The sequence below is a fragment of the Quercus suber genome, unplaced genomic scaffold (assembly GCF_002906115.3).
Source record: "Quercus suber isolate HL8 unplaced genomic scaffold, Cork oak 2.0 scaffold_362, whole genome shotgun sequence".
Lineage (NCBI taxonomy): Eukaryota > Viridiplantae > Streptophyta > Magnoliopsida > Fagales > Fagaceae > Quercus > Quercus suber.
Window position 1 is genome coordinate 686,367 of NW_027069814.1, and position 13,232 is coordinate 699,598.

The 13,232-nt window shown below is 37.0% G+C and overlaps 1 protein-coding gene across 1 annotated transcript; it reads right to left on the reverse strand.

The window, feature by feature from the left end:
• Positions 1–1,740: 1,740 nt before the first annotated feature.
• LOC111998916 (tryptophan synthase beta chain 1) lies at positions 1,741–7,091 on the reverse strand. The gene is given in 6 exon segments (XM_024031034.2): positions 1,741–1,989; positions 3,708–3,802; positions 3,893–4,138; positions 4,140–4,333; positions 5,145–5,501; positions 6,546–7,091. Coding segments are annotated over 6 exon segments (1,596 nt in total). The 5' UTR covers positions 7,077–7,091; the 3' UTR covers positions 1,741–1,816.
• Positions 7,092–13,232: the final 6,141 nt, after the last annotated feature.

Genomic DNA, 13,232 nt, shown 5'->3' on the forward strand with positions numbered 1-13,232 from the left:
TTCGCAATAAAATTTTATATGGTAATTCTAACCAAAGTATTCACAATAAAATTAATATTATAGAAGCTCATGTCATGCTCAAATAGGGTATGCCTTATTTAATATTTTCTAGAATAAAAGATTAACAATTGATATTAGGTAGATATGGTACATGCAAAAAAAAAAAGTGTGTACCATACATACTATATAATAAGAGTCATGGTGTACGCTTTCTAGTTACATCAAGTAAACGTCCACTCCTTATTATTCATTAAAATAGAGTTCTGTCCACTAAAAAATTGAAGAAGATTTTATCTCAAACTGATAGGGAGATCTTGATCATGACAGTAGCCCAGGCTATCTCAATCTATGCCATGATTTGCTTTAGAATACTAGACAGCTTTGTTTTGAATTAAATTCTTTAATGAGTAGATTTTGATGGGATCAAAATGGTGAGGAAGGGAAAAATGATTGACTAAAAGTTGGGCTAAATTATGTAGATCCAAGAATTGGATTTTGAGACTAGAAGCTTTTAATTGAGCTCTTGTAGCTAAAAATAAGGGTGGAGCCGTCAATAATCACTCTTATTGTCTTCAAATCAAATATTTTCCAGACTAGTCAGTTAATGTTCCTACTCACTCTTCTTATGCATGCAGTCTAGCTCAGGCAAGGGATGTAATTGCTGAAGGGTTGAGACTCGAGATTGATGACACAGCCCGGGTTTGAGGTAATAAATGGCTTCAGTCCCAAAAAAAGAAGTTTATCAAACAAGAATGAGGTAATAACTAATAAGTGGCTATCATCACAACAGGGACAAAAGATAGTTTCTCTATATACAGTTCTTCCAGAATATGCAACCACTGTGGAATTCTCAGTTGATTGATTCTATTTTTCTCGCCTTTGAAGCTTCCCAAATCAAGTATGCCTTTGTCTCATAGACGATTAGATGGCAGCCAGATTCGTCATTGTGGATGGGTGCCTCAAATGGAAAATTTGTTGTGAAAAAATCATGAATTACTAGTGAAGGATGCGACTCCTAAGGTCGAAAATAAAATCAGAGGTTCTCTTCATCCAATCAAAAGGATGTGCATTATTTTTGGAATGGCCTTTGGGCTGTCTCGGTTCCTCATGAATGAATCAAATCATTTATGTGGCGTGTGCCAAGTGAGGGTAGGTATACTTCCTACAACAACAAAATTTAATTCACAAAGGGATATCTTCTACGTTTGCTTCTGTCCACTGCTTGGAAGCTGAAACTGTTTCTCATGTGCTTTGGAGTTGTGATTTTGGCATTTTGCAGTGTTGGTGTGGAGTGGATTTCGGTTCAAGGTTGATCAAGTGGTATCTTTTCAAGAGGTGGTCCACTGTGTTGAAAATCTAGGAACTAAACACTAATGGTTATGTTGCACACTGATAAAATGTTATCAAACACCATTATCTGTAAACCAGAATTTTAACTAGTCAAGCTATTAAAATAGTGTTTGAGAACTTTCTACCACCACATTATGCGAACATGTTTTCTTATCTTTCAAATATGAACTTCGATAAAGCATCTCTTTCAAAAAGAAGCATCAGAGTGCTCCTAGATGCCCAGATGAAATTCTCAAGCAACATGCAGCCATTCACTGAAAACTACAATATAAAGATGATCTGCAGTGATAACTGCATTGATACATTCCAAATTTGTTTTAAACATGAGTGTCAAAGGGTTGAAAATAGTCTTACAAGTGACGAACAAATTGAAACATCTCAACCAAAAAAGAAAAAAGAAAAAAGAAACAAAGAGGGTGTTCTTTAGTTTATTTGTAATGGCATGCCGCATACATGAACACCACCATCAAAGCTGCAAACGCTTGATAGCTGTTTCAACATCCTTATCCCCTCTGCCACTGCAATTCACAACCCTAGTTCCATTGGGGAGAGTAGGGCAGAGCTGCTCCAAATAAGCCAGTGCATGAGATGTCTCCAAAGCTGGGATTATGCCCTCTAGTCGAGATAATCTCTTGAAAGCTACATATACAAAAAACCAATAAAGGAACTGATTTAAGTGGATAAAAAGACAATTTAAAAAGCAACTTCAACCTAGGGCAACAGTAAAATAGCAGATTTTGTCAGTGATGGTAGATCGCTCATACATAAACAAAAAAGTATTCAGGGCCTCATTATCGGTTGGAAACAGCAAGCAGGCATTTTTCTGGGGGACAAAGTTTTCCTCCAAGCCAATACATAGTGGTTTCCCAAGTTTATATAATTCCAACAAGACTATTAAGATTATGTTCTATCAATATACTGTAATCCAACACCTAAACCATCATTAACATGTCGCCTTCTGAAAATAAACCATTCATGTAGAGCTAGAGGTAAAATAATGTTCTAGTAAACTGTATCGGTTAGTTCGTCATATCAAGTCATTCATGACAAGATTGCAAATCCAAAACAAGGTGAATGTGAGACAAAATACGTTTGTATACATGGAATCAAGGTCGACGTTTTCAACAGCAGAAAAAGTTTCCATCATAACCATCTTTGATCAGCAACCATCTGTGTTGTATAACATGGAATTTTTTTTTTTTTCCCAGAAAATGTGATTCTTTTCAATTCTTTTCTAGTTTGTCTAAACTTCAAATACATAGAAGCTGTTCTCTTCTCTCTCTCTCTCTCTCTCTCTCCCCAAAGAAAAAGGAAGAAGATGATCAACCATGTGCTACTAGAGGCCTTTTTACCTTTTTTTTTTTTTGGCAAGAAAAGTAACTGAAAGAAAATGACTTCTACAAGGAGACAAGAAATTGATGGTTGAATAACAAATACATCATACTATCATAGTACATTAGAGGACTCTACTTTGATAACAGTGTCATTTAGGCCTTGTATGTTAAGTTCAAAATTTATCCTATTAGACAAAGGAAAAAACTCATATTGGCAAAGAGAACATGCATCCCATAATAATTCCAAATGCGCAGATATAACATATTATTAGCTAAGAAGCACGGGTGCGTTTTGAGACTCGGTGCGGGTGCAGGTAGGGTGCACTCGGCAAAAAAGGTGGGTGCGGGTGCGGCGGACTCGTCGATAAAAATATTAAAATCTATGTATATTTTACAACATATACATATACTATTTAAGAACAATAATAGATAATAACTCATATAATATTCATAACCCACAAATTAATCATTTATTCTCTCCCTTCACCTGCACTAAGTGCCAACAAGTCAACAATCATTAAGTTACCCTCATAGCTTGCCTCTACACCACACGTCACAAAAAAAGGTCTCTTTGCCTTCCTGCGTTCTTCTCCTCGCTTCGTTTCACGTTTTTTTCTTAGCTTTCGTTTCTATCACTCCCCTTCCCAGTTCATACCTTTTTTTCTTTTTTTTGTTCTTGCTGGGCCGCGAAAAAAAGAGAGAAGAAGACGATCCGATTCGGCAATCGTCCGGTCAATCGGCGACGTCGAGCCGATGAGAGATCCGGCATCCAACGTTTCAGAAGAACGACGCGGTCATGCGTTGCTCCTGCTTCCCACCAAGTCCACGCGGGTGCATGCTCCTCCGGAGCCGCGTCGGTGCCTTCTAGATATTAGCAACATCATCATCATCATGTATGACAGAATTGACCCCCTTCCAAGAAAAAAAAAAACCTTACCCGCCTCCCCAACCCCCCCCCCCCGGCGCACGGGGCAAACCCCAAGAATACAACAGAAAACGTAAAGAAGTTTGTAGACACCATACCTTCTAATGCTTCATCATCTGTGACACTATAATATTCAGCACGTCCTATATCTTTCAAGTAACTGTGCTCTGGCCCAACTCCAGGATAATCCAAGCTAAAGCCATAAAAAAAATATGTACATTTAGAAAGAATACAACATTAAACACACCAAATGTGATAATGGAAAAAATCAACAACTTCTTACCCTGCACTTATGGAATGTGGTTCAATGATTTGCCCATCATCATCCTGTAATAAATAGCTCATAGCTCCATGCAAAACCCCAACTTCCCCTTTTGACAAAGTAGCAGCATGCTTACCACTGTCCAATCCAAACCCTGCAGCTTCCACACCAATTAACCTTACATCTTTGTCATCTACAAACTCATGGAAGAGTCCCATGGCATTTGAACCTCCACCAACACATGCTACCAGAACGTCTGGTCCCCCTCCATTTTTCCAAAGCTTGTTTTCTGGTTTCTTTACCAATTACCGCGTGGAACTCTCGAACCATCATGGGGTATGGATGTGGCCCAGCAACCGAGCCCAAAATATAATGAGTCGTCTCTACATTTGTTACCCAGTCCCTAATAGCTTCTGATGTTGCATCTTTCAGGGTGGCTGTCCCAGAATGGACTGGTCTAACCTGTAATAGGAAAAGAGAAATTCATAACTTAACGATGCAACTTTGGCAAGAGCAATATCATATAAAAATTAGAGGATAACTGCAACATAAAAATCCATCTGAGCCCTTAAATACTACAATATTAGTAATATATCAGGAACAAAATGAATCTTGTCATCCCAAGAACCTAAAAATGATTTTTAAGAGAATTTGATGGTTGCATTTAATGAAAAAAATAATTGAAAGAAAGAAAAATATTCAAAAGAGGAATCAATGACGTATACAAATTGTGTTCCAATCCCTAAGACTCCTTACAAACAGTTGCAAAACAAGAGATTGCTAATTATCAGCAGAAGGGATTCCATAATATAAGTAAAATATGTAAAACCAGCAAAGAAAGAATGTAAAACCAGCTCAGACTGGGACACCTAGGCAACAATCTCACTTACCACTGTCTGCCTATAAGAACAGCCAGAAGTATGTTTCTGTTTGGCCCTGCTTTGTACATAGTACGAAGTTTGCTTCAGATATTTTAATTTATATATATATATATATTCAGATATTTTAAAATAAAATAAAAACCATCATGCCTACACAAATGAAATCCAGTTAAAAAAACATAATGCAAATAAGGCTACTAACATCACAAAGGATTCCTCAACTTCTAGGATAACTTTAACTTTGTTATGAAGAGAGAATGAAACAGCAGTGCTGGAAAATATGCAATGTCTAATCAGACCAGTTAAATGAACCATGGGATTGTGAAATGGTCTATGTATAAATTAGGCTACATAGCTCAAAGAACTGAAGGATGAAAACTATGACAACCAACCTCAGCTCCAAGAAGCCGCATTCTGAAGACATTAAGTGCCTGCCTCTCCATATCTTGTGCGCCCATATAAATGATACATTGCAAACCAAACCGGGCACAAACAGTCGCTGTTGCAACTCCATGCTGACCAGCTCCAGTTTCAGCAATAATCCGCTTTTTGCCCAACCGCTTGGCAAGCAAAGCTTGGGCAATGGCATTGTTGATCTTGTGAGCCCCAGTATGATTCAGATCTTCTCTCTTGAGGTAAATGAGTGGACCTTCAACATTGGGACGCTTATAATGCTCCGTCAGCCGCTCTGCAAAATAAAGAGGACTCTCCCTCCCTACATAGTCTTTCAAGATCCCGTTCAGTTCTTTCTGCAAAATCAAATATTTCTTCTATAATTCAATAGCTTTGACATATATTCACACAGAAAAACACAAGCAATCAGAGTTCCCCCCCCCCCCCCCAAACAGATACTTGAGTAGTCAATTACATTTTCAATAAAGATTGAACTTTATGGTCTAATTCAGCTTTGGCAAACTAAAATAAGCAAAATTTTCTCTAAAAAAAAAAAGAAGGTTCATTGCAATGCCAAGACGTAAGATACAAACTTCTTTTTTGTAATCATAATGGATTCCTCAAAATTCATAGTAAGCAGTAAAGTCCCATATCAGAGTCTCATCAATCCCACACTAAGCTAATACTACCATAACACATCAAAATAACATGAAAATCAAGGCAATAAAAGCCTATGCCAAGATAACCATTTCCTTAATCCTACATCCTCATACCTTCCATTAGGTAATTGAGAAAATTAAGGAAACCAAAATAACCCCACATTTCTACAGAATTTTTTTTTTTTTTTTAAAAAAAAAATTATTGGTAAGCTGCACACACTGGAGTGGGTCTAAAACCCATGACCTCACCATTATTATGAGACAAGGAAATACCATTTGAGCTATATGCCTATATAGCTCATTAGCCCACATTTTTACAAATCCAAACAAAATGAAAAAAAGCTTTTCAAATTGTAAAATAGAGCTTCTACTCTAGCAACCCCAAAATCATTTCTGCATTCAATACAATACCAATTTGCTTCTCAAAACTAATTTATTTTCCCAATTCCAACAAACCAAACACAGCCAAAAAAAAAAAACCAACTTGAAAACAAATATTCAAATGAAGAACCCAAACAACAAGTCCCACAAATTAGTTCCTTTTTTCAAACAAATTATCCAATCCTCAAAGTAGATATCACATTGAGCAATTAAGGTTCAATTTCAGAGTTTTATCAATCCCCGCACTAAAAATCCAAACAAAATTCAAGCATTTCATTTTCACCCCCAAGAAAAATTCACTCTTATTCTTTTTCCCAAACTTTCCACCGAACCAAACACAATTGAAATGGAAGAGAGAACCTGAAATTCGTGGTCACCGGCGAGAGCATGGAAAGCAGACTCGAGCTCGGAGAGGGCGTACATTAGGGTTTCGGGGACGTACTTCCCGCCAAACTTGCCGAAACGGCCGAACGAATCGGGTCGCTGGAGTGGGGTGGAAGACCCGTTGTCGTCCATTCGGAGCTCCGGTGGGTCACGGGTGGAGATAGTGCAAGAGATAGCGCGTGAAGAAGCAGAGGGGTAGGTGGGCGTAAATCTGCGGAACCTAAAGGGCAAATGTATAGAGGGCTTGAAACGGTGAGTTCTAATAGAAGAAGAATGGGCTGGTGTTGTGGTGGCGGTGGTGGCGGCAGCAGCTGATGCCATTATAGTAATGAACGAGAGTTGTTTACTTCTTCCTTTTTGCTTATTTGGGTTTTTGATGGCAAGGTTTTTTGTTTTTTTTTTTTTTTTTGAGTCTGTTTTTTGGTTAGGTAATAATGACCACTTTTTGAACAAAAAAAATGTAACGTTTTTGGATTTTTTCTGATGATAACGTATCAATGATATCATTCACCTTTGGTCTCCATGTGTTATGTTATGAATAAGCAGTGGGAATTGTGTTGGACCATAACCATTATATGTGTCCATATCAGGACTTGCAAAGTACACGTGCACGTAGTTTTCATCACGAATTGATGTGTATGCGTTTTACTCTTTTGCCAACTGTCTAAGTCTAACCACCACCGAAGGTAATAAGTACTAATTTTGAAATTTTGATTCACAAAATAGTACTACTTTGATTGGCTAACATTCATTGGTGTACTTGCATCCAATATTGCTATTTTGATATCTAATTGTAGGACGCGACTCGTTTTTGTGTGAACCAATAGTATCTAGCTGCCTAGATGGACCGACGAAAATGACTTGCAAACAAGAGACCAAGAATATGATAGTTGTCTCTATTGTGTGTACTCCCACGAGAGTGCTCACTGCGTATAAATAGTTTACTTAAATAAATAAAACTTCCCTTTTCGACTAAAAAAATGTAAAATGCGTAAATATTCCTCTATTTTTATGTGTATAGAATATCAAATTTAACAAAGACTCAGGATCTTATAGCTCATTTTGGCCTTAAATTGAATATAGTTTTGAATTTTTATTCATTTATTGGCAATATTAAACACCTAAGCTTAATGCCAAAAATGATATAATTCTTAGGTGTTTTATATATATATATATATTTCAATTCTATAAAAAAAGTTAAAAAACCACAAATCTCTTTATCATTACGGCCCTATTTGAATTCATTTGTATAAGCACTTAAGTCAATAATTATAAACGAAGCTGGTTCAAGGGATTTTGGGGCCTAAGGCGACATTTAAATTGAGGCTTTTATATATTTAAATTTTATGAAATAATTTTTTACTTAAAATCCATTCTTCTAATTTGTTAAGAAGCAATTTTTTTTTTTAATAATGAATTTCTTGTTCATTTGTGAGTTATCTAATTTTTTATTTTTTATTTTTTTGAAAAAATGCGGAGACTTTCACCTAATTTTTTTATTATATATAGTAACAAATTATCTAGAGAACACTGTTGAGATATGATTATTTTTTCAGAAAATTTAATTAATTTTTTTCGTTAACTAGTATATAAATAAATCTACAAATAAATTTTTATTAAAAAGAAATTAGTGGATGGTGGTCCACTTACACTTTACTATTTTTATTTTTATTTTTATTTTTTATGTGTGACTTTGATAAACAATTTCTTTAAGTAATGCATGGACCCAATTTCTTTTAATTTTACACAATAATTATACAAAATTCCTAAATTAGCATAGCAAAAATTTAAATTAGATATTGTGGTGGACCCAATGTGTGAGTTGACATGTTAATTTAGAAATGTTATGAAATTATTGTGATATTTTGTTGTGTTTATAACATTACTCTTTTTTTTTTAATCTATTGGGTATAATAAAGTAATTTTTTTCAATCTATTGGGTATAATAAAGGAATTGCGTAGGACCATTATGTGTCCATATCAGGACATGCAAATTGTGTAACAACTTGCACATAGTTTTCATCACAAATTGATATGTATACATTTTACCTATTGCCTAACCACCACCAAAGGTCTCCCAATAATATGTACTAATTTTGAAAATTTGATTCACAAAATAGTACTACTTTGATTAGTTTTTTTTTTTAAAAAAAAAAGGGGGGGGGGGAGGGTAACCATTGTAACTCACCCCCTGGGCGTGACCATAGGGGCACCTCCGCTAGAGAATGTTGGATTAAACCATAACTACTGTAATCTAAGGTGAACACAGACCTCACCCTAGTACCATGAGAGAGCTGGTAGCCAGGGGCTAGCTATAAGAGGATTCTCACACTCCTTCCTAGGTACCTACCCTGGCTGGAACTAGGGAACTCATTAGCAACAATCACATACCCAAACCACCAGGCCACCCCTCTCGGTGGTAGTACTACTTTGATTAGTTAATCCGTAATGGTGTACTTGCATCAAATATTGCTATTTTGATTTCTAATTGTAGGACGTGACTATACAATCCTCATAGAGCACGTTTTTGTGCGAAACCAATAGTAACTAGTTGTCTAGATGGACCGACGAAAGGGGCTTGCAAACAAGAGACCAATTTAGAAGAATATGATAGTTGTCTCTATTTTGTGCACTACTATTATGCATGAAACTTAATGTTCTTAAATAAAGTTTATATAGGATAGGTGCAAAATGTGTGAGTCAGTCAGTACAGGCTGGCAGAACAGCATGTCTCGCGGGTGTCTCGCGGGAAGGCCTTACCCGCGAGATACTCGCGAGAGACAGCTGTCTTCATCTGTCATGACTCTTCGCATTCCAGCATGTGCAGGGCACATGCTTCACTTCGCGGGAAGCTTAGTCGCGAGATACCCGCGAGATTCCATCAGCTTCCAACTTGCTTGAGTCTTCACACACTCTCTATCACACACCCCTTACAACAATTCCCACAACAAATACAGGGTATAAACGATTGATAGAAATTACAATCAAATTTGGCACGGAATAAAAGCCAACAAAACACATAGTTGTAAATCACAACTTTACAAAGTTTTTCATTGATATCAAATTGCCATTGTATATAAAAGTTTATGGTAATGTGGATAGTGTTTCTAAAATCATGAATATTTTTAATGACATCTATTGTCCCTAGTGTAAAAGTTGGGAGGAGCAATGAACCATCTCCTTGAGTGATTGTCCAATCTCCAGTTGCTTCTAGGAATGGTCTGTATTTATTTCAAGGTACACCTATGACACTCCAACAATTTATTTTTCCTCAAATTCAATCATTCCATCAAGAATGAGTGCGGGATACCCACAATTTTCATAAAAAACGGATATACGTTAGTTGCTTCTAGTCTATATGGAGCCTTGGATTAAAGTTTTCTGCTTCTCCCCTGACTGGAATGGGTCATAGGTGCAATGAGCACATACAACTTGCTCGGCCAACATGGCTAGATCATCTAATGGTGCCACAATTGAGTTATCTGAGGGTGAGCTGCCTACTTTACACACTGAATTTCTATCCTCAGTTTTGGTGTCAACACTTAAAATTATTGGGACTTCAGATTCTTCTGTTAAAGGTTGCAGCTAACTTTTGACTTTTGTCATACCAGTATCTTGGATCCCAGCCTCAGATATATCTCCAGATCCTTGAGTCTCTAAGCCTTGTTGAAATTGAGTTTGAAGAATTGATCCTGATGCTCTAATGGAGTGTTCAAGTTAGATAGGTAAAGAGCTTGAAGTCTTGTTTATTCATACAAGGAACTATGGCCAAGAAACTGCTATAGATTTTCCGAGTATATTTTACCAATCACATGACTATTAAAAACAATCTAAGTCACACTTGACATTGAAAGAACCACCTGTTATGGTTTGAAGGGCTCAAACGACCTTGTAAATCCTTCACAAGTTCTCATATACTTGCCCCCTCATCTTTCACTTGAAACCATGCCCCCAAGTTGCAAATCCTCTACAGGTTCAACTGCCAAAACATCAGAAGTCCCTACCACCTCATTATGTCGCTCTGTTTCCTTTCTATTGTCATCAGTAACAGTTTCACAATTTATATTTTCTAGATGGGTTTGTTTTTCAAATTCCTAAACTTTTTAAGGCCAAAAAACTCCTTGTTTCAGTTCAGAATTGGGCATTTACACTTTCTACCATGTGGTTCTGACTTTGCTAAGTCTTTACAACTCGCCATGTCTTTACAAATTCTTTTTATGTCTCTTTTTATTATTATGCTACTCTAGGTTTTCCAGAGTGTTGCAGTCAACCCTATGAAATTCACAGTACACCATATCGAGAGGTGGCCAGAATTAAGCAATAGGAACTTGTGCCGATATAGATAATTGTACCTGCCCAAAAACTGACGTTGAAGGCAACGACATTATAGCAGCCCTCCTCCAATTGGTGTAGTTGATGCAGTTGTAGTTGTTGCAAGACCATGTGGTGGGGTGTGCCTGCCACGATCTCCTCCTCTATATGAAGATATCTAGATCTACCAAATAGGATTTGAGGATCAAATGGACTGTGCAATATTGTATTTGTTAAATGTTTTATGATCAGATAGGAAAACGAACTGGAGCAATAATCTGAATAAAAAAAAAAAAAAAGAAGCAAATTAATCATTAAGATAGACAGAAAACAAAAGTATATTATGTGTAGCTTGTATATATAAATGGAGTGACAACAAAATATCACAACTCAAAATGAGATATCTAACAAACAACAAGACATAAAATCTTAACAAGTGACTGAGACACCAGAAGAATGAAGAACCTGTTAAAGCAGGCTGAAAATGTGAAACCTTCATAAAAACTACATATTTTAGAATTAAACTCAAGGGAAGCTTGTAGTAGCAACCTATAGGCCTGTCCAGACCCATCCGAGAACCGACCCACCCGGAGGACCTGACCGGCGATCGATCTAAAACCAGCCGACCCGATCAAGTCACCGGTTGGAGGCGGGTCATTTGTTCCAAAAACCGACTCCGGCGGGTCGGTCTCGGTTTTCCTCCCCCAAAACCTGAAAAATCGGATCCGACCGATGTTTAAGAATTTCTAGCCAAAATTTCCAGTCTTCGGCGGATATTTCCAGATTCCGGCGAGTTTTTCCCAGATTCCGGCGATATTTTCCAGATTCCGGCCTCAAATTTCCAGATTCCGACTTCAAATTTTCAAATTCTGGCAACAAATTTTCATATTTCAGCAACTTATCAAGTAGATCTAGCGATATTTTGTCCAAATCTAGTAAAACTCATCGAATCAACTGAGATTTCTTCCAGATCTGCCGAAATCTCACTGACTTTTCACCGTTTTCTAGCCGGAATCTCAGATCTTGACTCCAATCGACCCGCCCAAAACCAATTGGATGTCTTATCCGCCCGACCGATCAATTTCTCGGTCAGCGGCGGGTTGATGCAGACTCCACCCGATCAGGTCAGGTCGGCCGGCGGGTTGAGCACAAACCTGACCCGCCCGACCCGTGGACAACCCTAGCAGCCTAGAGCAGGCACTAACCTAGAAAACGGAGAATTGGTTCAACTAGGTAATGACAGATGGCATAGCTCTAAAATATAATTTTTTTTTTAAATCAATTTTTTAAAAAAAAAAAACTTGCAAGCATTCAAGCAAGGTAGCCATGAAATTGTTAGAGCATTCACATTGACCTCCTCAAATATTTAGCTAAACTAACTCAAAAAACACTACTGTTTCTGAACGGTTTTAAGACCCCTTAACCCAACCAGATTAACCTAGTTAATTAACCAAGTGATTAACTTAGTCAAATTATGCAAATCTAGGTTATCACAATCAAACAACCATATCAAAAATATAAAGCAGCGGAAAAATAAATAACACAATGATATGATGACCCAGGAAACCACACGGTAAAAACCTGGGGAGGATTTGACCTAGCTATTTTCAAGGTAAACTTGAATACACTATATGAAAGAATCGAAATTTATACAAAAGGACTTACAAGCTCCTCGCTTGACTTCCTAATGCTACCTACCAGTAGAACTTACTAACACGACCACGTGCAAGCTCCGAATTTACGGACTCCTTCTTTCTTGGATTCTCCACCAGTTACAAGCACCCACGCTTATTTTTCTTTAAACTTCAATGGCAGCAACTAAGTTGATAATCAAGGTGTAGATAACATCTTCTCCTTGAAAACCCTAAACTTTGTGTAAAGGAAAGCTCATCTAGATCTCACAAGAGATTTACACAAAACAGCAATAAGAGCAACAAGAGCTACCCTAAAAAACGTGGCTAGGGTTTTCTTTATATAATAGGCCAAAAACAGAAAACCCAAAATGTTTAATGAGATAGGGCTGAGTTGAAAATTCTGTAGAAAAACATTTTGGCTGACTTTCGATCGATTGAGTCTAACTTTAGATCGATCGAGCCAGGTTAAAATGCACCAATGCATCTGCAGTCTCTCGATTCCAACTTTACATGAATTACACAACTTTGAGCAAGTCTAAATAAGACTAAACATATTGTTTTGATCATGGTTTGCCAACATTACACATTAGAGTTCTAAATACATTAAATCCTAAATCTTTAGAACCTAACAAACTTCCCCTTTGGCAATCCATGACAAAACACAAATTAAAAACTCAAAGTTTATAAAGAAAAGCCCTTTTACAAAAATAATGCTCAT